The sequence below is a fragment of the Centroberyx affinis genome, unplaced genomic scaffold (genome assembly GCF_046629955.1).
Source record: "Centroberyx affinis isolate AG114_WGS23_722 - 3 ecotype Tasmania unplaced genomic scaffold, CSIRO-AGI_Caff_v1 ptg002148l_1, whole genome shotgun sequence".
Lineage (NCBI taxonomy): Eukaryota > Metazoa > Chordata > Actinopteri > Beryciformes > Berycidae > Centroberyx > Centroberyx affinis.
In genome coordinates, this window is record NW_027280465.1 from 272,639 (window position 1) to 298,553 (window position 25,915).

The 25,915-nt window shown below is 42.6% G+C and overlaps 1 protein-coding gene across 1 annotated transcript; it reads right to left on the reverse strand.

Moving 5' to 3' along the window:
* Positions 1-108: 108 nt before the first annotated feature.
* Positions 109-24,495, reverse strand: syt7b (synaptotagmin VIIb). Its single transcript, XM_071531893.1, has 8 exons — positions 24,449-24,495; positions 20,241-20,363; positions 6,442-6,577; positions 3,520-3,787; positions 3,187-3,356; positions 2,734-2,848; positions 1,935-2,134; positions 109-213 (listed from the first exon to the last, which is right to left on the reverse strand). Exons 1-8 carry the CDS (start codon positions 24,493-24,495, stop codon positions 109-111), a joined length of 1,164 nt encoding a protein of 387 aa, XP_071387994.1.
* Positions 24,496-25,915: the final 1,420 nt, after the last annotated feature.

Sequence of the window (25,915 nt, forward strand, 5' to 3'; positions counted from 1 at the left end):
ATCGCAGTATGGGGTTAGGAGATATGGGCCGAGGGGGGAGGGGCTGAGGCCGATGCCGAGTCATGGGGGGAGGGAGAAGATTTGTAGGCAGGTGGATTGCTGGGTGTCTCAGGCCTTGAGAGCGTGCCACTGGGCCACGGCGTTACGAGGGCGACCCATCATGTCTTTCCAGTGTTTCACCTCTGCAGGGCCACTCTTCCATGACAGATATATCTGAGAGAGAGAGAGAGAGAAAGAGAAAGAGAGCGAGAAAGAGAGAGAGACTCGGGTATCTACTGTCACACAGAGATTGATGTTGTTTGTAGAAAGCCTTCCAAAACAACAGTAGGATAAAAAAATAAATAAAAAAAACCCTCACCGTGAGTCTTAAGTTGAGCCGTGCTTTCGCCACTAAGCCTGCCACTCTAACCGGAATTTAACTCAAATCCAGAGCAGGAAAAGAGCCATAAGAGGGAGAGATTTCACTTGCTGCAACACTTTGAGGAAGGCTAATGCTGACACTAATGGAGATTAAACCCAGAGTCTTTACGTAAAAATAATACTTACATTTATGTAGCGAGAAAGAACCAAAGTCCCAAGCTGCTGATCTGTACATGGGCACAGTAAATGCGGGAGCAGCTTTCATTGTCCCCCAGCCAATTCCAAGATATTTATGAGTGTGGTATAATAGGCAACATATTATGACTGCTGTGTCTAGGGAGCTAATATATTTGGCTAGGATGGGTAGGAGTGCTGCACCTGTAATGAGGTGTATATGAATGACAGAAAGCTCCATATTTCATCCATATACAGTATGAGGCTGGAAGATTAGCCTTGCAATATCTGACAAAATCAGCGGCACAGGGCTTGTGGAGCTGCAAACAAGCCACAGAATCAATTGGTGTCACTCTCCTTGTGTCATTAATTAAGTGCGAGAATCAAAGAGCATATTGTGGGTAAGGATGTATGCCACTTTTCAGTGGCAATATATCCCAGGGTTAGTATATCTGATGGATGGGTTGATGGTGCAGTATTTTAGGTAGGCAGAAGATGGCCATTTAGGTTTATAATAAGCCTGAATCTTCAAGTTGTATTTATACTCTCTGTTTGGGTGGAGATGCATAGTTGTGTTCATTTTCCTCAACTTCATCAATAACGTAATGGACTATACCATTTCTCAAGCTTTAAGCTGCTGATAGACTCACATATGAGATAAAATGGATGTGGATAAAATAGTGGATTATCAGACGCAAAATTATTATGAAAAAAATTTGTTGGTTATACAACAACCAAGCTGTTCAAAGTATTGTTTATGTGTCTTGGCCATAGTGTGTGTACTAAGTCCCTGACAAATTTAGAATGGCTGTGATTCTGCAGTAAATGGTGCCTGAGCAAGAGCTTGAAATGTGTTGCACAGCTGCATGTAGATAAGCCTTTTCTGTGTTCATCCCTTGCATACTTATGTGTATGTGTAAGGAACTTCCAATGTTTTTTTTAAAATTAATTTATTTATTTTTTGTGATACTGCAGTTCAAGAAGTCACGGGAAGCCCACAAATAACATGCAGTCTGCAGAAAAGCACAGAAAATGTGAATCTTCTCCTCAGGTCAATATATTTGTTCTGCTCATGAAAGTATTCACAGATATAAGTGTCCAGGCAACAATTGGGAGATAATACACTGTTCCTTGCATTAATATTTGAAGTGATGTTCAAAGTTAAAACTGTGGGAATCACACATTTTCTAAATTTATTGAAATGGAAAAATCAGACAGACAGATTTACCATATTTATGTATGAGAACCTGCATCTGTTTGGCCTGCCTGTCAGTTGTGAGTGTGTGTGTTCCAGCAGGGGTCAGTGTAGACTGGGTAAGTGATCCGGCGGGTCTGGTCTGGGAGTTGGAAAACAGAGAGGAAGAGAAGAGGGAAGGAGCGAAGAAGAGGGAAGGAGGTACCTTGCCAATGACATCATTGCGACTGAGCCTGTCCTTGTCCATGACGGTGATAATTATGGTGGTCTCCCTCAGCACGTGGGCGGGCACGTCGAAGGGGAAGGACTCGTTGAAAACAGGGTTCAGACAGCGCTTCATAACCACCGTCTTCTTCTTCTCCACACGCTTGTCCTTGTGCATCAACCACACCTTCACATAGGGGTCTGGGGAGAGGGAAATGGGCCTGTTTGCATGCTGCTGACAATTTAGAGTATCATTCCTGCTTCCCTTCAATGGACACACTACTGGTGAGTGCAATGTAGGATGAAACTATACTGCAAGAAATCTCCATCTTAACAAGTCATTTAGTCTTTTATCAAGTCCTAAAATTGACATTTTTGAAAATAAGTGAAGAAATCTGCCAATGGGGTTAGATAATTTCACTTGCCCTCTAATACAAATCAACTCTAGTGCCATTTTCTTGAAAGTAGTGCAGTAATCTGCTTTTTTCTGAGTTGTTTCAAGATATTGGCACTCATTTCTAGAAAATTCCAGAAACAAGTGAAACTGCATTGCAAACAAGTGGAGTGATCTCAACTTTGACAGAATTTTTCTCTTCATTTAAGAAAAATAAGATTTGAAGGCTGAATATGAGACTAAATGACTTGTTAAGATGGACGTTTTACAGCATTTTCCCCAATTACCTGTGAACAAAAAACAAATACCTTAATTTTCTGGATATTGCTTATCAGATTTATTTTATGAGGAACACTATGAAGCAGGGATGTGGAAGGGAAACAACAAGATGAAGGAGCATCTATACCAGAGGTGCCTCCAATGTCCATGGCTTTGAGGTTGCGGGCTTTGATGATGCTCACAGTGATGGTGTTGGCTGTGGGGTTGTAGCACAGAGACACCAGCAGATCCCCTCGACTCCCCTGAAGGAAAATAAACACAACAGTCAATCGTTTATCACTTAATCCCCCCCCCCCCCCCATCCAAATGCTTCTTCCCACCCTTAACCCGCTGTGTGTCTCTGCTTTTTCTCTGTGTGTCTGCGTTCTCTCCATCTACCTGTCAGCCTCTCTCCATATTCTCTTTGTTTCTATCTCCTCTCCCACCAGCAGCACATGCCCACATCTCCCCTGGGAAAGCCACGGCAGCCAGGAATGACATCACCAGTCACATCCTGTCCCATCTTCTTCTCTCTCCCCTCCTCCCTCTCTTCTTTCCTCTACCTCTTTCCCCCTCCCCCTCCCCTCCCTTCCTTACTCACGCTGCCATCACTACAAGGTTTCAGCTCCTTCCAGAAAGTCTGCATGTTGGCCAGGTCCAGTTTGTTGAGGGGGATGGACACCTCTCCTATGGGGTCGTTCCTGCTGAAGCGGTCGTAGTCCAGAACCTGCAGGTAGAGGGTTCTCTGGACCACCTTCTCATAGGGGAAACCTGACAGAGAAACAGACCCAGGCATAAAACCACATAACAGCCCCCAGGCATTGATGCATACAGACATGAAACAGCAGAAAACAGCATACTAGAGTGTGCCTGGCTGTTACTGTGAGTATTTATTTTGCACAGTACGTGTTTTAGGTACTAAAATCCATCAAACCTTCAAACAGAAAGGTCTCATTCCAGTGGGGATTGAGGTTCTTTCTCTTCACTTTGGTCTCCAACTTGTGCTTCTTGTCTGGCAGCAGGTAGAGTTTGACGAAGGGGTCGGAGGTGCCGGAGAAGTCCTTGGCAGGCAAATCCTGGCCCTTGAGGATTTTGACGGTGAGGGTGGAGTCTTGGAAACTGTATCCCACACTGAACTGGATCCGACCCAGCTTCTCACACACTGGACCTTCATGTTCATCCTCCTCAGAACCAGGAGACAACTAAGAGAAAGAAGAAAGATGAAAGAAGAAAGAGGAAAATGAGAATATGTTTTTTCACTTCATTCCAGGTCTTTGATATTTTACATTGTACATTGCTACATTGTAAGAGACATACATGTGGTATTATTACTGGTTTTTATTGTATTTTGAAATGGCATACTTTGCCAAACTTGGAAATGGAAATCAGACCCCTGATGAGACCGATTGGAAATGGAAATCAGTTTTGCTTCATGAGGTGTGAGAGAGGAAAAAGGATAGCAGTGCTTCATTTTTTATCCCTGCTTATAATGAACACACTTCAGCAATATTAGCCAAGACCGAATCACATTTTACTAGAGATCAGCTTGTTTTTAGGATGCTTTTTCATTATGGAATGGATCAGAATATATGTGAGGCTGTAGTACATGTAGCACCGCAAGAGTGGAGCTACTGTCATCAGCCCACTGGGTCAAAGTCAGTGCTATTCGCAGCACATTCGCACACAGATTAAACACTTCCAGACGAGCAGACAGGTGGTACCACACTAAATGGGAAACTCTGACTCCAATCCACAGGGGGGCACTAACTCTGCACTTAAACACCAAAAACAACCCTGCTCCTGACTGGAAAACCACCATAATGTTATGTCATATGGCCGGGGTCTGCTGAGCGATAAGGGGAGAAAGTGTGCATTGCTGTGTGGAGATGAGAGGGAGATTATCCCTTGGTAGGAAGACCCCCTGACTGACAGTGGCTTGGCCTGGAGGGAGGGAGGGAGGGAGCGAGGGAGAGAGGGAGGGAGAGAAATCCAGTTAAAAGAGCGCTATCTGATGGGGAAGAGCCAGTGGCATTACTCAAGGTGCAGTTGCAGGAATTTAATATCCAATTCTATATTCTTCCACACATCTCTGATGGTGTTGCACAGTCTCATTCTGCACGCTAAATACAATCGCCTTTCATTATACAGCTCTCCTCTACCAACAGTTGGCCTAAATTGCTTTTTCCTTATTCTGCGTTGGGTGCTCTCTTTTTTCTCAGCGTCCTCCCCCTCATTCAATTCTCAAAATCGCTTCTTTTTCTGAAACCCAAACAACCCACGTACAGTAGATGCAAAACCTCCTCCAGCACGAAACAGCAGCTACTCCCCCGTTATGAGGGCTTGTACACCATGTTATACAAATATGCACATAGAAACTTAGGCTTGCAAAAGTGTAATGTTACAGAGGCAGAAACAAACTACATAACATCCCCACATCTGCGGTTCTGTATGCATCACACAAAAGGAGACCAGTGGCAGAGGTACCGGTACAGTACTTGTCCTGACTCTAACAAGAACCTTATGACATGACCCCTATTCACAGCAACCATTCACTCAAATCACTCTGCGGAAAAATGTCTGCATATTGCCATTACTTTTCTCACACCAGCAGAAGTGGCTCTAGAGTTCAGGATGGGTATTTTCAGCATGAAAGAAGGGTTGTGTAACATATAGACGCCTTTGGCAAAAAAACGCCCAGAATGAGTATTATCATTAAGCATCGCCATCGCAAACTCCTCAGACACACCAAGAGACCCACATAATTACACACTGTTCATCCCCATCTCTGCCATATTCTCCCAGCACTCCCAGCACTGCATGTTCTTCCACTGCTAATTACCCAACTTTGCTGAATAAGGCATACTTCACCCTGTTTCCCCCTCCCCGTGTGTGTCATTTCACGGTGATAATTATGTTTCAGTTAGGTAAGATATGGCCATTAATTCCAGTCACTGTAATGCTCTACAGGTGGGTTAGCTGAGTGAGGGCTTCACACCCTTTTTGGTGATGAAAGACTTAGGAGGAGGAAACATGTCTCATAGGACTACGCTCAACTGAACCGCAGTGTGCTGGCTTTATTTTCTCACTATCCTTTCCAGAACCAAAACAGTATATTATCGCTCACCCTGGACTTGCTTATGTCAGGACCTGTGTGTATCACTCACCTTAGATTAGGAATGCTGATATGGTAAAGTCTCGCAGCCATCTCATTTATTATGATTTTCATAGCACATTACGTTACGGTACACAAATTACATAAAATTCAATAGGGTGATGAGGTAGTGTTGTGTGTTCAGGTTTTGTCAACCAATAAATAGAGTAACTACAGAGTAAAATCAGTGTAATATTGAGGTGTCAAGTCTGACTTTACTTGGCAGTACAGTTCCCATGGTGTTATCTAGCACTTTCATAATAGGTATTGGAAAGGCCAGTAAGCAAATATTTCCAGTATTACACATTAATTACTCTTACATATTATATAAAGATTGCATAACTTACTACATGAATGTACTACTGTTATCATGCTAATAATTACTTATCACCAGAAATGACTAGCATTCAACAGAGAAATAACACATTATAATCACAAATAGTTACTCGTTATTTCCAAAAATTACTAGTTACTTCCTCATAATTTCTATGTAATTACACAATAATTACCTTGTCATTTGTGTACCATAATGTAAAGTGCTACCATGACTTTAAAGGTTTTGCTGAGTGACTTGATAGACGAGTTCAAACAGACAGGTGGATGAGTTAGTGATGTGACAATAAACGTGTCTCGTGCCAAACGGTATCGCTACAAACATGGCGTGTCAGTGGTGTTACCGTAAATATACTGGGTTAATGGTGTTACCATGAGCATGTCGCTGGTGACTGAGTTGGCCAAGTCAGAAACAGAGGAGTTGGCATCGTGGCTGGGTCCGTGGCGGCGTCCGGTCTCATCAGGGGTCTGACCTTTGGGGCTGCTGCCCGTCTTATTACCCAGGGTCCTGTTATTATGGACACAAACACACATACACACACACACACACACACACACACACAAACGCACACGCACACACACATATGCTCATAGTCAACAAGTTGACACATGTCTCGCAAACAACAGAGAGTGCAGTGGGCCTCGCTGATGTGGCCTGACACAGTATTGGACTAAATAAATAGACAAACAACGGTCTAGAAACAGTTTCTTGCTATACTTGAGTAGGAATCAACATTGTGGCCTCTACAAAATGAGGTAGGATTTCTGCCATATACTGTATAATCCAACAAATCCTATAAGGGCAAACAGCTGGTGTTAGGAGTCAGATCACAGCCAGTGCAGCATCTTGTGAAACACCTTCCACACATAAGCGGGTGTATGAAGGTGTAGAAAAATGTGCAAGCCCCCCCACCCCCCCGCCCCCAACATACACACATGTGAAAGTTTATCCATCACCACCTCTCCCTTCACACACACTGAGGATTGCCCATGCACAAAACCATGTCATCAACCAAAAAAAAATGATTTTACAGTATGAGTAATATTTGAATGTTAAAGGACCTTTGAAATACAAAATAATCACACCAGTGTGACTGAGAGAAAGTGAAAAGTAAAACAGGAATAATTCTTTGGAGAGAATGGATAGAGAAGAGAAAGGAGTGAAGGGTAAGAATTGCTCCTGGCCCATATTGTGTAACAATTTGATGAATAGGGAACAGGCAAACATCTGACACCAGTCTAGGCATACTGAAAGACAACAGTAATGAGCACTTATCTCTATGGGAGAGAGAGAGAGAGAGAGTAAGAGAGTGTGAGAGAGACACACACAGAGATACACAAATAGTGAGAGACAGCAGGTGAGCTGTAAAAACACAATGGTAAAGAAGAAGTGAGATTAGGAGAGGGTATTGTGGGAAAGATGAGCCGAGAAGAAGAGATAGATTTGAAGACTTATCTGTGCAGAGAGGTTGAGAAAGAGTGAAGGAGAGGATTTGTCTTTGTTAAGACTCTGAGGATTAATAGAATGAACAAAGTGAGGTTACTGACTCAAATTAATGTGAGACTGAAACATCACCAGACACCAAAACACACACAAGTCTTAGCTGAAAGAGAAATTGAGGGAGGGGAGAGAGGATAAAAGCCTGAAAACAAAACAGACTAGATTTGGTTTTGGTACAGAGAGACAAGCCCCAAAGCACAACAAGGAAGCAAATTGACATATTACATGGGTAAGCAAAATAGAAATGGGGCTGGAGAAGGAGAGGAGGGAGATGGACTCAGTTGTATAGCAAAGAGACAAACAAGTGTATGAAGTGTGTGTGTGTGTGTGAAAGAGAAAGACAGAGAGAGGAGGAGAAAAGGATATGGCGTGGAAGGGAAAAATCGAGATTCCCCACTTTGCCTTTACTTCCTCTGATCTGCAGGTCATAGCATTAATGGTGCAGTATAGACAGGAGTAGACTGGAGTCAAAATGTAATGGGTTACTAATGCAAATAACGGCTGATAACAACTGAAACAGGATTGGATCATTTTTCCAGCAAGTCAAAAATGTAAATGTTATAAGCTAAAAATGACAGTTATTCAATTGTATCAACCCCCAACACATTAGAGACTCCATAAATCTTGAACAATGTGTTACCTTACAATGTGTTATACTAATTGTGCTGTATGGACAGATATTAAGGCCCAAGTGTGAGAGTTAATGCTACTTTGGAGAGTTTCATCAGACCTTCATATAGACAGTCTCTAGTAGAAAAACATCACATACTGTATACACCGTATTCAAACACATACACACCATTGAGTCCAGCTATGTTCAATCAGTTATATTAGCATGCAGGATAATAACTATAGTCACTATGTCAGGTTATAAAACAGCTGTTCATTTCTCCTGAGATGGCAACACTAAGATCGGGGCTGCTGATTATGGTTTTCCTTGCAAACCTACTGTTTATCCTTTCTGTTTTTGTCAAGCACTCGCTCTCGTCGTGCTCTCCAGCCCAACTCCACTAGCTGGCAGATGTGTAACCCACTCAGTTCAGTTGAAGTTCAGCTATGTGTACGTCCCTTCAGCCACTTTGGTTGTACAGTACATAAATACATACCTGTCAATTCCGTCTCTCCCTAAAGAGTCTATAAATGCTTCCTTGTAGGTGTGGTTGGGCTGTCGTGGGTCTCTACTAAATCAACTCCCAACACACAAGAGCGGGACCACATAAATCCCGAACAATCTTGAACCTTACATAAAGACAGCCTGGCGATGTCTCCATTATTTACAGTGGAGACTTGCATCGCGCTCTACTGTGCTACAGTGAATGTTTGGCTATATATCAGCTCAGCCCAGAAGCACATGCACCTTATACAGCGCAAATAAAAACTGATGTACTCGCTGCTGCCTGCTTATATTATGTGAGCCTTTTCCTAACTGTGCACACATTCACTGCTTGTTGCCTGCTGCAGTCTACTGAGGCATAGACTCAACCAGCACGTCTGTCTGTCTTTGGAGCATTTGCATCATTATTTTACCGCATTAAGTCGAACACAGTCAACTGCTATAGGAAAGGCAACCAGTGGACAAAGTTGAATGAACAATAAATGAACAGAACATGAAGATACTATAAGTCTGTCCTGTCTATTCAAGATCAAACAGACAGATACGATTGTGTTAAAAGATCAGAAGTTCAACAGGCAGAGACACACAGGAAAAGAGATGAATAATCGAAAAACAGTGTGTCAAAGACAAGATAGTATGACAAACAATTAAAGTTAATACAAACTACAAAAGGCCAGTTGGTCATTTGGTCCAGCAGGCAGCTGAATGCAGTTACAGCAATTAAGCTTTTCCCATTTTGATAGATATCCTCATTCTTTGAGGATTGGAAGAGAGATCTGTCAAGAACTAGAACATGAAAGCAGAGAGAGGATTTATAAATAAGAAACCAGGGGGAAAAAAAGGAATTCCCTAGCTTCAGGTTGATGACCTAATTCATTCAACTAAAAATACATCATTAATTACATCTCCAATGTCTCTTCACAGCATGTATACATTTTATTGACTTTTCTGTGAATTTCTTTATATCAGAGCCCAAATTTGACTAAGCTGTAAATACAAAGTAATTGAATTAAAATAAATAGTATGCAGTAATGTGAAAATACATCCTACTTATTGCGTGTAATACTGATTATATTCATGTGTCATATTTTAAGACAGGTAATTCAATATATTTCAATAATCTGCTTGTCTCACTTATCCAAACACGCTGCACTCCTGGAGGAGGAAAGAGTGTTCACATTATTGTGGTAAGGTTTTGCGTGCGCCATGGCCATTGAGTTGAATGGAGACAGATTTTTTGCTGGCTATATGTCTTTGTGCTAATGTATGTGCCAAAAATTCAAATTTGTTGAACTTTGAACTTGTGACAGTGGGTAGACCTACAGGTAGAGATCTAGCTACTGATAACATTTAGCCTCATACAGTTCTTATTAGCAAGCTGGTACAGCACCACGAGTGTGCTGGAGTGGTTAAACACTGCGCTGTACAAAGCCTGGTTTTTGCGCAATAATGTGAATGTTTACATATGGGGCTCTATTTTAATAAATCAATGGCGCAAACTGCAGTCGGCGGCATAGCATCTGACTTTCGTGGCTAGAGGTGCACAAAGCACCTGCGGCGCAGTTGGTAATGGGGTGGGATTAGGAGGAAAACATTATCAGTAGGTGTTGTAGGAGCTAGAGTCATCATGACCAATCAAATCACCTCTTTTCCTTCCCTTTAAATGCGGGCGCAGAGCAGGCGGGCGGCACAAGTGCAAATCCCGGTATCTTAGACACCAAAATAGCACTGTCCCCCTTGATCGCTACTGACACACCCCCAACTGCGCCTCTCCTCCCACTTAGCCCAAAATACAAAACTGGTGCAGGTGAGAAAAAAACCTGTCTCCACCGGACGAAAATGCCACTTCACTGGCGCAAAGCCCCGCTATGCGCCATGCACCATCATGAAAATAGAGCCCATGGTGACATGAAGCTGCCCTGAGAGGCAGATATAAGCCTGCTGCTGCACAGAGCATCCCAGAATGAGGACTGTTAGCACGGCAACGGCCTGAGGGACAGAGAGCAATTGGGATGGCAACTGGCAGTGGCAGAGAGGTGAGTTCATCCATGCAAAGTAAATGTACACATTCACTCACACTCAAATATGTACAGCTACACACACCCGCACACACACACTCACACACACAAACAGGCACACAGCAGCAGGGCACTGTTGGTGAAAATGATGAATGCTCAATATCTCATCCAGACCCATGATAATATCCTCATATTACCTTTGTCCAGTTTAGAGACCAAAATGGGGCGTGTTGCAAAACACTCTTATGTAAAGCTGGGGAGAGCAGAAGAAGAATAGCTCCCTTCCCATTCCCAGTATTCCCACCACACATAGCTGAATTATTCCTCACGTCATCACCACTATTCTGATTCGATGACACACTCTCGTATGGTTGCAAAAATGGACAAAAACGTATATGTGTTATATGTTTTATATATTATTATATCTTAAATTTATTTCTTGTTGATATTACTGCTTTTTTCATAGTTTTTTTGTGTAAAGCACATTGAGTTTTCCTGTGTATGAAATGTATGAGTTGACTTGACTTACACACTGCATTCACTCATTCATTCCATGCACACACATTCTGGTCAAGAGATACCCGACCACCCCCACTCATTAATGCACACACAGCCCGATCCACATCTATGTAATAAAAGTAAAGAATTGCTGTGCAGGTATAAAGCTACAGTGATAAACTTTGGAGCTATTGGAAAATAGAAGGATAAATATCTGTGGCTGTGCAGGTAGGAAAATAAATGTACAGACCACTTGCCCCTTCATGCTCGCTAGCGACTACCTTGCCTAAAACACAACACCGGTTACATAATTTATCCTTTAGGGGTTGTAGTAACCATGACTACTGAAATGTGCGCTCCCACTTAAGGTTGTACTCGCTACCATGATCATGTATTTTACACGGGGTTAGAGTAACCATGGTAACTGGAACCTTCAGAGGAGGGCAATAAAAATCAAGAAGTTTCCATAGCGAGAGGTGTATTGAAAATAGCAAAAGCCCCCAGGGCAAAGGGACCAGACATTAAGAAAGACTTTGAAACACACTCACAAGGCTCTTTGACTTCCCTTATACCTACACTCCAACCCTCTGACCCTGCAAAAACACCACGACCCCCCTTCCGGGCATGTGTGAGCTCATGCTGGAAAAGGCTGATTCATTGTACATAAATGCCAAAAAAGTGCAGAATAACCTTTGGCCATGATACTCAAAACAACAGGCAAAGACAGAAATGAGCATCTATGAGTTACTCCTTTCTCCCGGTAAAGCTACACTGCTATCAGAGCAAACCCTGCATTAGTCTGAACCGCGTCTGTACTTAAGATGATTGCACACGCACACGCACACGCACACGCACACACCCACCCACACACACACTTTATGGAGGTCCAGGGCAACATCCCCAGAGAAAGAACCCTTTGATTTGAAGTGAACTCTGACTTCCGACCTCATCACCTCTATCTAGGACAAAGATGTAAGCCATCTACCGTGTAATTGGACAAAGCAGCTTGTTACATCCCCAGGGACAACAGAGACATTTTCTCTCCTCCTACGGATGTGTGTGTATGTGTGTGTGTGTGTGTATTGGGGAGTCCATGGGTTTTTAGCAATGATTAAAAAACGTTGAATAAGGGAAAAGAACTTGCTCCACTTACCCAGCTGTGATAAAGGTATATCATAAGAGTGATTACTGGAGAGGAGAATGGATTAGGAAAATTAAAATTCAAGCAAGGGTCTGGCAGTAAGGAGGAAGAGCAAGAGAGGACAACGTCTTCACAGAGATTCAGGGAAGCTGGGAAGATGACGTGCAGTCCCAGTTAGCGTCTCACCTGCAGGAAGCTGCACGAGTGTGTTCCTGTATTCACACACATGTGTTATATATCCCAATCTTGGTTCATTGTGACAATATTGTCCTCTTCCATGCTTCCTCCTAGCTGGGTAACAGGAAACTAATAGGATGCCTGTTGTGCTGGAGCATCCAGCTGCCATCTGCAAAAGAGGGTCTATTTAAGTCTGTTTGCTAAGAGATGGCACTTAAGAATCCAAATGTGCGCTTTGTGGAGCAGATGAAGAGTTTCTATTTTCTAAATCTAGCCAGTCTGATGGGTGAGAGCTGAGGGGAGCAAATCTAGATCAAATATTAAGGATTGGGCGATTCAGTTGGTGTCCCACAGGCAGAATCCAGCTAGTCGCTTTCAGTTATCCATTTGATTGATTCTGAGCAGTTCTAAAAACTGCATTAATTTTTCCAACGCTACATGAATATATATAGATACCCAGAATGAGTCTTGTGTAATATGCCACCAATAGCAGAATAGTTTGAATAGTAGCTAACTGTTAAAGAAAGTCTACACGGGAGTCTAAAATTTCTGCAAATTATATTATGTTCAAAAGCTAAAAATTTAAAATGAACCTTTGACATCCTGCCACCTTTTTTTGCAACTGACTAGGCATCACTTCTAACAATTTCTTAGTTATTTGCCAATGAATCGTTCTTGTGATTTCATGGGAAACCCTGATAAGTTAACTTAGCCTTAGAGTAATAAAAAATATTACAATGTTACCAATCCTTCACAGCTCTGGTCTTACAGCAGTTCCATTAGCGAAAGTGCTACCTCCCTATTTGTGCTGATCTGTGAGTGCTATAATCAAATGGGAGTAAACACTATAGCAACCACAGTCTACCTGCACAACAGACAAGTAGTGGCATGTTCTCATCTTCCAGCTGCTGAATGAATCAATATGCACAATATCCTTCTCTAAAGAAGTCTTAACAATCAAGAAAGGCAGTGTGATGTGTTTAGGATACAAGTAGAGCATCAATTTCACATTACAGCAACTGTAACAATGGATACATTGTGGCTGGGTCTTTGTTTTCTTGACACCACATAAAATCACAATGTGTGAACGTATTCTGTATTCATGTCATATAAATATGGATACGAGTTCCCTACTTGAAAATACTGTTTACATCTGCTTTCAGGTCCATTTGGTTGTGGACCCTGAATTCTCTAACTTACTGAGTTCTGATGTCACTAACTAAGAAATATCTGAGGTCAAGTGTATAAAAAATAAATTCATTTCAAATAAATCACGCAAAATGAGAAATTCACAAGTCATTTTTTAATCTAAACTGTTAAATTCCACGACAGGACACAACTACTTGCTGAATTTTTAATTTGTGGTTGAAACTGCAGTGTTTGGTTTGCTGTAAAACCTCAGCTCAAATGTATCATTCAATGAATACAGTAGTGTTAAAGGAAAACATCTGACTTTTTGACAAATAAGCTTTTTGATCAACTTACACTGTGCAACAAGAAGACTGGTAGCTATTTCACCTCTGTGTCAAGTATATTGTGCTTTAGCACAGTGTGTATGTTTAGTGGGTGGTATGAGCTAGCTTTGAATCATTTCAAAAGCACCATAGCAGACAAAATCCTGAACACAGAGAGATAAAACATGCCTCCAATAATGGCAAGTTGATCAGAGAGCTTATTTGAAACAAAGATATATTCCTTTAAGTGCTTAGATCCAAAACTGGAAGTAGAAAATGCACGGAGACTCCATCAATTTCAATTTTCATAATCTAGCCCCCATGCTAACATAATTAAATTAACCTGGTTTAGGATATGAGCTAAGAGATGAAGTGACTGTCATCTATTACATTTACTTTTCAAGCTGGCAGACAGACTCCATGTGAGAAAACAGTATTCTCTGGAAATAACATTTTACTTCTTTATCATTTAAATGCAAGTGAATGAACCAAGAAATAGGTGGAATTAAGTATTATATTGTGTATTCAATACATACTATAGCAGCCAAACCTCAAATATCAATGCAGACACCTAGCAAAGGGATTAAAAAGTGATCCCATGTTGTTACAGCAAACCCATGTGTGTGTTTCTTTGTGTGTGTTTGTATGTGTGTGTGAGTAGATATGTGTGAATGCACGCCTATCTCCATGTGTGTACACTGTCCAGAGGGAATCTCATTCCCTTGTCCTGATATTCAGCAATGATGCAGATATATCCAAGTCTGGCCAAGCTGACAGTCATCTACACTGACAGAGGAGCGCTGCTCTGACATCATCCCATCACAACGCCAGTCAACACCCCCAGGGGAGGGTGGATTAGATGAATAAAGAGATAGAGCGACGGAAGACGGGAAAGAGAGGGAGACGGAGTGACACAACGACGGGGGAAAGTAAGAAAAAAGGGTTTAATAGATAAGATTAGATAAAGTGTGGAAGAGAGATTGAGGGAGAAGGCAGGCAGAGGTGGGGAGAGGGAGTGAGGGAGAGCTGAGGAGACAGATTGTTATTGAGAAACAAAATGAGGGGTACAGAAGGAAGGCATGAGCGAGGAAGCTGATGAGGGGAGTGGTGAGAGGAACGGGAAGCAGAGTGGGAGGGATAGGGGAACGGACGGGCGGGAACATGAAGGATGAGGGTTAAGAGCAGGGCCCGGCTTGGAAGTGTGTATCCATAAACATGTATGGGTCTTGCTGATCACACGCTGCCCCAGGAGACCATACAATACAATATGGGGTCGCTGTGCCTATGATGGATGAGGCCTGGGCTTCGATGTCGGCCCACTCAGCGCTCCACGCCAACAGGGACAAATCGCTCGGCCGCCGCCCCCCTCGACACGCAAGCTTAATACGACTAATGGAGCCATCTACAACACTCGTCTCGCTTGATGCTCTTTGAATACACTTCTCCCGCCTTGTTCTCGAAATTTACCCACATCCCCCTGGGAGCTGCACACAACAATCGACTTTTTTAAATCACACTCAATGCATAAAGAGGGATAAGAGAGAACCCATAGTGGTCATATCCTTTCCAGTCAATACACATAAAAGTTGGTGAAAAAGGGTTTGAGGGTGTTGATTTTTCCACTGCACACCAGTCGCCTTTACTGTCATGTTCCCCTCACTTTTCTTTTACTGGCGCTCTTAAATCAGCTCTCTGTTCTTAGCCACAAGCCTCGACCGACCGGGGAAATGGTGAATGAGCCCCAGACATAGATCTGACAGGTTTTTTAAAAAAGATGCCTCGTTTGTGCTGACCTACATCGCTGCTCCTTCCCAATCATCTTTCCTCCTGTGCTGCAGCCGGCTCCAGCGGCTGCCATGGGGACCAGCGGCCGGCCTGGAGAGTCATTAGGAGGCTTGACTCACTCTGATTGCTGGCTCAGACACACAACTTAAAGGGTTGGACCTGCCAGCTGATAGAGGGTGGCAACCACTTCCTGCGTGATTTATACAGTACAGTACAGTGTGGTAACTCAACGGGCGGAGTATAGCACTAATAATGCCAGGACTGGAAATTTGATTCCCACTGTGGCCACCCATACTAACAATGTAGGAAGGCACTTTGCAAAACTGCACCCATCGAATGGCATATATTATGTTAGAGCTGCATGATTATGGCAAAAAAGAGAATCCCGATTATTTTGCTCAAATTGTGGTTTCCGGAAGCATTATTTTAACTTAACTTAACCTTAACTGCACTTTTTCAGTTTGTCTAGTGCAGTGTTTCTCAAAGTAGCAGCAGCTAGAAAGTCTTGTTTTCACTCTTACTGTTTACAAAACTCAAATAGTAAATACTTTATTACCACTTTATTACTTTGTGGCACAGTTACAACCCTAAGGCAAACTTTGCACACAATCTGTACTTGTTTGTCATCATCTGGTTTAAAACCAAAGTATCTCCAAATGATGGACGATCCACTTTTAGCAACTTAAACGTTTTCCTGTTCAGACTTGGGAAAAGGCCAATCCATTCTTTTCCACTTTGCTCATAGCTATGTTTTTCCGAAGACAGTCTATGTAAGGGTTCTCTCTTTCTTTCCCACTGGAGCTGTCTGCTTCTCCGTGTAACTTTCACTTTGGTCACATTGGTGCAGGTTCAGCATTCAAAAGAAGCGCTCACTGTACCAAACTGGGACTTTCAGGGAAATTGAAAATACACTTCAGATATCGCCGAGTTACATGATTATTAATCACGGAAACACAAAATTGCGATATATAATTATCTGTGATTAATTGTGCAGCCCTATAGTGTATACCAATGTTTGAGAACAATGTCCACACTCTATCCAGCTGGTTATTTAAACATCCCATTCACATTCTGTATGGCCACAACACATTCCTAGTTTGTTGTGTAGGAATGGAGACCTTGATATGCTCCACTTCAGGAACTGGTACACAGCAGCTTTTTCTACAAACTAAACCTTCAGAATGGATGTTGTCCAGAGCCAGTAGGAGACCTAGGACAGCTCTCTGAGTATAAGCTTTATTTATGTTCATCTCTCTGATGGGCTTCTGTGTGCGGTGACTCTCTAAGCTCATTAAGACCTGGCTCTGCCATGCAACAGCAGCTTTCTGAGATGATAATAACACTGACAGTTTCAGAGCTTCCATCATAGATCTCTGCAGGTGGGTGGTTGTGTCCAGTCAACCGCGGGGCTTAGGTCAGTCTAACAGTGGCCAAAAGCCACCAGAGCAATGACTTACATAATTCAATGAACAGCAGCTCCACATAACAGCTTGGAAGAGCATTCAGTTAACACTCAGCAATAAGAACACTGTCATTCTCAGTAGATAACAGATCAGCTGGAAAGGAAGTGTGTCCTTTGACAATAATATAATTACCACTAATCGCAGCTGCCATAGTGTCTTATGGGATCTTATGAGTAAACAGAAGAAAGCATTTGTAGGCAACAGCTAAAGTTGGTGCTGCATCCCTAATCTTTGATTAACACTAAATGTTTCACACAACCCAATACTTTGGTGATAATGAACACTGTTCAAATTTGTTCAGGGGTGATTTTATTGTCTTCCCCCCACCCCCACCCCTTTGATTTGCACATGTATCTGTGAGCAGACAGAGCTCAGCTATCACTGACTGAAATGGGCCGTCCTGCATCTCTGATTAGTTTTAGTTTCTAACTGAGCAACAGGAGGTAAATAAAAGATTATTGCTCCATGTTATGTTGCCTACCAAGCTTTGATGAACAGTTCTCAACATCTGAGTGCACACCACTGTTTTTCTGTCTGCTGCACAGACCCTCCCTAAGAATATACAAGGCATTTATCTCTCCATTTATGTAAACAAATTTCCCTCTGACAGGGAGAGACAGAAGTTTCTTTATTTGAACTATAAGATAATCATAATCCTAACTAACAGTTTCATAACAGCAGTAAGGCACATTAGTGACTATTGATTGAATCCCAATGACACATTTATTATGTGTTCATATAATACTTGTATCTAAATATTTCATACTGTTGCATTTATGGGAGAGATGGAACTGCTGCATGACAACAAGGTGCCACTCGGTCTGCTTGTTTATTGTCCGTGTTTGACTGTTTGAACAAATACAGACTTGATCTAATACATCAAGTGCAGAGGGTTTTTATATTATGCTTTAATCTGGTTATTGTTTTTCTATCATTAGATTTGGTGTTTGGAGATATTTGTGTTCCAAGCTGCATTTGGTTTCATTAATAAAGCAATAAAATCTCAAATCTCTCTGGGAATGTCTATTTTTGTCTCACAGCACATTTTTCTAGAAAGCTGAGAGCAAAGATTTCCCTCCCTCTCCCTCTCTCTTTCTCTCTCTCTCTCTCCTTGTCTCTGTCTCTCTCTATGTCTCTCTCTCTTTCTCACTGTCTGACACTGTCTGTCTTTTCACATATATTCTTGGTGGGATCATCGTGTTCCATCATCCTCAGTCCACTGGGCTCTATCAAACGGCCGGGAGCAAGCGAGCGGAGGGGCACAGGGAGCTCACAGGGGTAACTAGAGAGACAGAGAGATGGACAGAGATGATGATGGAGAGTTGTTATTAGTTGTGGAAGGACACTAGACAACTTGGCCCACGCGACCCCTGAGGGTAGTAGCGCGCACCGGCTGGCTGTGATTAAAGCTAAGGTGCTTGACAGACCTCCAGACAGCGAGAAGGAGCGGATGGAGGGGAACAAGGGGCAGGCCGGCCCTCACCGCTGGGGCCGCGCTGTAGCCATTTCAAGGCCGGAGAATCGTTGTAGGCATAAACAAAAAAAGGTCACCGCCGTTGCATGAACATGAAACAAATGAAGAATTCATCTTCACAGAGATCTCATCTTTTCCTCTAAAACAGAGAGCTATTCTTCTTGTGCCAAAAATTCACAGATGACCTAGTTAGAACGGCACACTTAAATGCAGAGGAGTTTCGAGAAAACTTAGCACACTTTAAGAAATATAACTTCACAATTTAAAAGGAGCTCTTCTAGAGAAAAAAAAAGCACACTGCATCCTCAAGAACACATCACACTAAAAAATCTGATGGGATGTCTATGTTGGTTTATGTTCAGTCTAACATTCTTGAAGCAGTGGGTGAGGCACTCCAGCTCTTAAACAGTCTCATGTGATAACAGGAGAGCCTATTTAGTCATTTGTTCACCATAAGGGTGGTCCTGACTGTTTCCCCCGGCAGGGAGTTGGCTGAGAGAACGTGTGCTAGTCTCTGACAGCTGTTGTGGGATCACTGGCAGATGAGAGGTTGGCATATTTTTAGACGGGTGTTTCATGCGAGGAACCATACTTCCAAATAATGAGCGTGCCCCTACTCCTGCGCCTAAGACTCAGATCAAACCCACTTTGAGCCAGTGAAGAAGAGCTGCAGCCAAGCAGACTAACGAAGGGCTGGATGAATGACTCACAGAATATGAGAAAGGGACAAGAGGGCCCAAAATTTGGAAGTGGAAAGAACATGTAGAGATATGTGGAGAATTTTAGCAAAAACACAAGCAAACGGAAAGGCAAAGGGAAAAAGTAAACAGAAGGAAAAGGATTGAGGCAAAGCCATTAGATAAATGATGGAAGTCCAGTTGCAATAAAACAACGCTATAGGCAGTGGTAGAGAAAACGATCTAATATGACAGACAAGTCAAGACAGAAATGGTAATGTAAGCAAAACATCATCTATTTAATAACATTTTAATATCTTTACTAAAGATTTTCAACTATTTATGAAAAAGTTGTTTCCCGGTCAAATGTACACTCAAATCGTGAAAAAGCAGTAAGTTTGGTTTGGTTAAAACTAGTCAGTCCTGGCCTGCTTTGCTACTCATACCTCCTCTGAGTACAATTAACAATATTTAAAGCAGTTAGTCAGTATTGTTGCCGGTAACATGAAAACGTCCCAGCCATTCCAGTCAACTCTTGACTTAATGGGCATCAGTTCTCATTTCCTTTTCATTTCCTTATTGAATTCCAGGTCATCCTCCATTGTGGACCATCTCAGCGGCACGACAGAGACAAATAGTCCCATTATACTTTAAATTACACATCATTACATCATTACATTGTGACGCACCCTTCCACTACTTTATGACAGATAACTAACTCAGCAACTTGTTTTTGAGCCTAACTAACCCAATTTCATTTTTACCAGGGCCTCTCTCTCTCTCTCTCTCTCTCTCTCTCTCTCTTCTCTCTCTCTCTCTCTCTCTCTCTCTCTCTCTCTCTCTCTCTCTCTCTCTCTCTCAGCCAGTACCTCTTTTCTGGTGTGGTTTGGTTTTCTTGGCATGCTGGTGCTTCCTGTAGATCTGGCAGGTTGGCAAAGTCATCCTGTTCAGCCAGCCCAATTGCTAGAGACAAAACAACCATCTTCCCCTCACTGGACACACAGACACACAACACAACACAGGACACACAGATATATAGGCAAACAGGCACAGGGACACACACACACACACGCACACACACACATATGCCAACATACACACAAACACACAGACAAACAGACACAGACACACAACAGACATACAAACATGCATTGCAAGTACAAGGAGAGAATGGGGAGAGGTAGTAAACTGCTGTGAAGATATTATTTTTAGTTAACAGTGGCTCAGTCCATTCCAGTGCATCTCAACCCGTGTGACAAGGCACACCTGTATGCTGTGGAGTGAGCTCAGGTGTGCTTTGAGATTTTGCTCATGCTAATTTTGAAGTCAAAATTACAATATTGTCTTCATTAATCTTCTTCCAAGTTCATGCAATTTGGGTCAAATCCAGCAGAGTGTGTGCTGCTGCTCCTTGTATGATCAAACATCAAGAACAACAAGCCTTTGACATTTAGGTAACACTTTCTGTGACTGGCATATGTATAGTGCATTATAAGGACACCTGTAAGGAATTAAGATGCACTCACAATGCCTTATGACTAGGCTTATAAGAACAAATGCTTGCTGATTCATTATATCAGCAAAGCCAAAAAGTAGATATAACCTATAAGGAATTATAAGTGCAAACATCTTATTAATGTTACATGTTTTAAGATCTGTCACTCAACATTCTCACTTTAGAAGACAGTGGAAACTTACAATAAATGTTCCATAGTTTATTTCACATGCATTATTTTGCATTTCACTTCACTTAACAAAGACAGTAGTAACTTATGATGCTCTATGGATCATTTTAGTATACTACAAGCATGTATAATACTTGGTGGTGGTGGTGGGTTTGTAGCATAAGGTGTCTCACTGGAATACAAGTGATAATAATAAATTATATCCTCCATCAGACAACCTCGGATAGATAAGTAATCATAAACATCCATAAGACCATAAGTTCTTCTAATTCATTATAAGTTATAATATTTTATGAGTGGTGATATAATGCATCAGTAAACATTATGTGTTCTGAAAATAGAGCATTATGAGTGCATTATAATTTTTTATGAGCGCCCTTTTTGCACTATAGATACGGCAGTCCCAGACAGTGTTTACAAAATGTGTTGCTTCGCCTAAGTGTGCGCCTCGGCAATGGAAAGGTTGAGATCCACATTCACAGCTCTATCATCTTCTGTTTTCTGTTTCACAGACAAAGAAAGTTGTAAAAATAGAAAGGTAAGAGCTTGAGAGAGGTAGTTGGATTGGTTGAGAGTAAAAAAAAAACCAAGTAGACAACTGAAATGAAATGGGGGGGGGGGGGGAGTAGAAGAGTGAAAGCAAAACAAATCCATGAAAATTGAGGTGGCATGAACTAAAAAAACAACAACAAAGAAACATATCCTGTTGATTTTCAGCTATTATTCCGCAGCTAAACATGCCTGAAGTCATTTAAATTAAGTATTACTGAAGTATGCTGCACCATGAATTCTAGAGGCCATGCAAACAGTGACCTTAACGAATAAACATTTGCACACAAGTGTTCTTTAAAACACACACACACACACACACACACACGCACACACACAGATACAAACACACAACACACTCCTCTGGGTATCCTCAGGGCCTCGGCTCCTCTACTTGGCATTCTATAAAGTTGTAAAGCAGTGAGGTGAGTTATTCTATTCTGGCTTCCCATACTGTCTGTCTCTCCAACCTCCTCTTTTTTTCTCTTTTCTCACAGCGGTTTCTCATTGTTCTTTATTTTTGTTCTGACATGAAGTTTCAGGAGTAAGTGTTATCTATCATCTTTGGTTGTGTATTATTAATGGGGCTAAAAGTGCTTTTCACCACGTCTCCTAGTATAAAAGTCATAGTTTATATGAAATAGTACAAAGATATACATCATTCTAATATCCTGATTCATCTTCATGCATCCTCATTAGCATATAAGGTGTTTTTTTTATGTGCAGCACATTTGTTTCTCCTCAGTTTCTCTCTGATCCAAATACTTCATCTTTTAGCTCTATTTCATCCAATTTCTGTGTCTTAATCACATATTTTCCGAGCCTGCATCTGAGTGTTTTTTCTCTCTTGTGGTGCATTCCTTCTTTAACAAACGGCTGTTTGGTGAAGCGGCATCGGTGACAAGATGAGAGACAGCAGCCCACCAGGGATGTGTTAACACTGTCGACATGAGGCTCATTGATTAGGTTGAATGGATTTGGATAGATGACCGAAAAGAAGGGCGCACTTCAACCGGAGGGCGGTGGAATCATTACCACCTACACTAGTTCTATTGATTGGAAATGTAATTGGGGCGGTTCAGTTACCACAGTGTACGACGCGCCTGGAGAGAAAGTGGTGGATAACAGATAGTATTTGGTTGTTCATGCCCCGCTGATCGCAAACGCATAAAATGGTATTCCCTCTGCCCGCTGTGTATTTCCCCCCCGGGGTCAACAACTGATGCGTTTGGTCCAGGGAGATTCATGAGGATAGGGACAAGGAGCAAGGCCACTTCTCCATGCCCTATATATCTGCCCAGCCTTATTTGAATGATGATTCACTGGGGAGGGAGGTCACTGGCCAGGAGATCCTGTTAATGGGGCAGACAGTAAAAGTAGAAGGTGGTGGAGGCTGTATGTGTGTGTGTGTGTGTGTGTGTGTGTCTATGCATGCATGTTTGTGTGTAGGTGGTCGGAGGAGAGGACCGTTAACAGGAGGCTGCTTTGTAGAGCGCATCATCTGTAATCTATCATTCTACTCAGGCAGAGGAGGAGAGCGCTCCGTGCCTGGTATCTCAAACAAACATCAGCCTCCACACATCGACAGCCATTCTGTTCAATAACAGATGAATTGGAAAATCGTTGACACCATCGATCCTGCAACGATCTTGTCTGACTGGGGGGTAAAAGAATAAAAAATTCTCTGGAACTCTGGTGTGGGTTAGGGTTATGGATATTGATGGCCAACCTTATGTTTTTATGTATTACTCTGTTTGGGCTCTTGTTGGAGAAACTGTATCAAGAGGGATGGTAGATAGAGTCTATGGTATGCGGATTATGAATAGTATGCAAACTACAGTCTGTGAAAGTCTGTGAAAATACAGGTATATATAACAGTAATACCTAAAATGTATTTGAATGAACAAATTTAACATTTGTCTCAGTATTTAAAGGATAATTCTAGTAATTTTCAACCTGGGCCTTATTTTCCCATTTCCTGAATTTCTTACATTTTGAACTCAGTCGCTTTTTGGGTTCAATTGTTGGAGATTGCTTTGGCCGTGTGGGTGTGTACTGGAGAGCAGCACTCCCTGTAAAGCTCTACAGTGAGTGCTGTAATGATGAAATTTTGTACACAATCAATTGTCATTATGGCAAAAACTGTAAAGTAATGACGAAATTTTGAACACAATCAATTGTCATTATGGCAAAAACTAGGAAAATAAGGCCCAGGTTGAAAATAACCACAATTATCCTTTAAATAACTGGCCAATGCTGCCTAACTATCTGTGCCTTTTCATACCTCCTCTGCACTGATGATACTAATCCATCAGTATTGTATTGTTATGATACTGGACACAAGAAATCAATATAGTTAACCTTTTAATAGTCCCTACATGCTGCTGCTCAACCTGTGCGGCCATCATGATGCACGCATGCAATAATTGATAAACACAGAATCACACAGAAACAAACACAGAACTATCTATATGCCTGTACTGAGCTGCACAGGAGTCCAGTTTCATTTTATGGCACACACACACACACACACACACACACACACACACACAAACACACATAAACACAAATATATACAAATGCAAATAAGGACCGAAGCACCCTCCAAAAATCATTGTGCAGCATATCCACAGAGGCTATGTGGTATATATAATGACACACATGACAAAGTAATCAAAACCTGAAAATATGATCAGAAGGGTGGCTGATATCTTCAGAAGTAATTTTAAAAGTGACGCACATAGCACCACTGATAATGAGAGATAATTGAGAGTTAGAATATATCGACTGTCAAGCTAGCCTGATGCAACATAGTACAGAAGAGCAGACACCGTGACACTTACAGGAATGACTTGACGTCCAGACCTCTGTTGCGGATCTGTCCCATCATGTGGTCCCAGCTGCCTGGGTTCGACCTCGATCGGCCCGCCCCCGCCCCTCTGTACCGGGAGGCTCCAGCCGGACTCCCCCGGACCCCCCGCGGGCCCCCACGGTGGCCCCCGCCGCCTGGGCCTGTGTGCAGTTGGCCCAGGCTCTGCGAGGTGGCAGGGGGGTCGTTGGGACCCGGTGGGGGCTGGTGGGTGAGGGGCTGTTGGAGGCTCTGCTGCCGGACCAGGGGCCGAGGGCGCGCCACAGCCGAGGACGGTATGTGCTCCAGGGTGGAGGCAGAAGACAGCGAGGCGTCCCCGAAACTGAGCAGACGCCAAGGAGAGAGATGGTAACAACGAGGAAGACAACAGAGTTAAAGATGAGAAGAGTATTTGAGATATGAGAAGGAGAATAGAGGAGGGGACAGGTAGATTTGACAGGGAAAAGTGGAGGGATTTAGACAAGATGGATGTGTAAAAAAAGGGATAACAAAATGTAAGGTCATGGTGATATAGAATAGAAGATAAAAAAAACATGGAGATACAGCAGAGATTGAAATGTGAATATCAGAGGGAAAGAGGATCAAGAGAGCACCAACAACAGAGAAGATCAGCAGAACATGGACAGCGAGAGAGGGGGGGGGGGGGGGGGGGGGAGCAACAGAGAGGAGTCAAACAGCTATAAATCAAAATATGGAAAACAACCGTATAGAATTCTGATCGTTTACTATATGACAGTGTATGAGAGTGTGTGGATGGGCTGGCATGCAATGTGTAAACAATATCACAATAATATCATACGGTGCTTTCGGGTCATTATTCTCTGATCTAGGCACCGCAAACGGATCTCCTCCTTAAGCAGAATTAAATTCAAGCTGGAGTTAAAGTATCTGCATCATTTAGTGTGAGTCTGTTCTCCGTCTACAGCGCTAAATTGTTTCTCTACGCTCTACCCCTCTCCCTAAATTGCCTTGACCTACTTCTACCTATCTTGCCTCTTGCTTCCACCAGTCTTTCTGCTGCCCTTCCACTCACGCCTTCTCTACACTCTTCCCTTTGCCTCCTTTATGCTTCGGAGCTCGACCGCTCTCCATCTCATCTGTCCATTCATCTTTTCTTCACCCTCTGCCCCCCCCCCCCCCTCCATCAATCTATCTCCACACCACCTCCAGTCGCCGTTCTCAAACCCCCCCGCTCTCTAATTACCGCTCCGCTACTCTTACAATCATTTAATAGTGCTTCTCCCTTATCCTCCCCTCAATCTCTGCCCTGCCTGATTACCGTAAGCTTGTGCTAAACAGCTCTGTCCGAAGCTAATGCTGCGCGGGAGGATTTACTGCCTGGCAGTGCAGTGGCAGCAGCATGAGGATGTATAGCACTAGGGTTTGTGTTATCAGGACTCTTCGGCGTGAACTCTGCTGAAACTCTACTGGAGCGCCAGGA

Excerpts from the sequence above, each read along its gene's own strand:
- syt7b (XM_071531893.1), bottom strand. The coding sequence starts at position 24,495 with ATGATGGGACAGATCCGCAACAGAGGTCTGGACGTCAAGTCATTCCT. Across the intron at positions 3,357-3,519 it reads TGAGACCTTTCTGTTTGAAG|GTTTCCCCTATGAGAAGGTG; the intron begins GTTTGATGGATT and ends TTTCTCTGTCAG. Across the intron at positions 2,849-3,186 it reads AACCTTGTAGTGATGGCAGC|GGGAGTCGAGGGGATCTGCT; the intron begins GTGAGTAAGGAA and ends ATTTTCCTTCAG.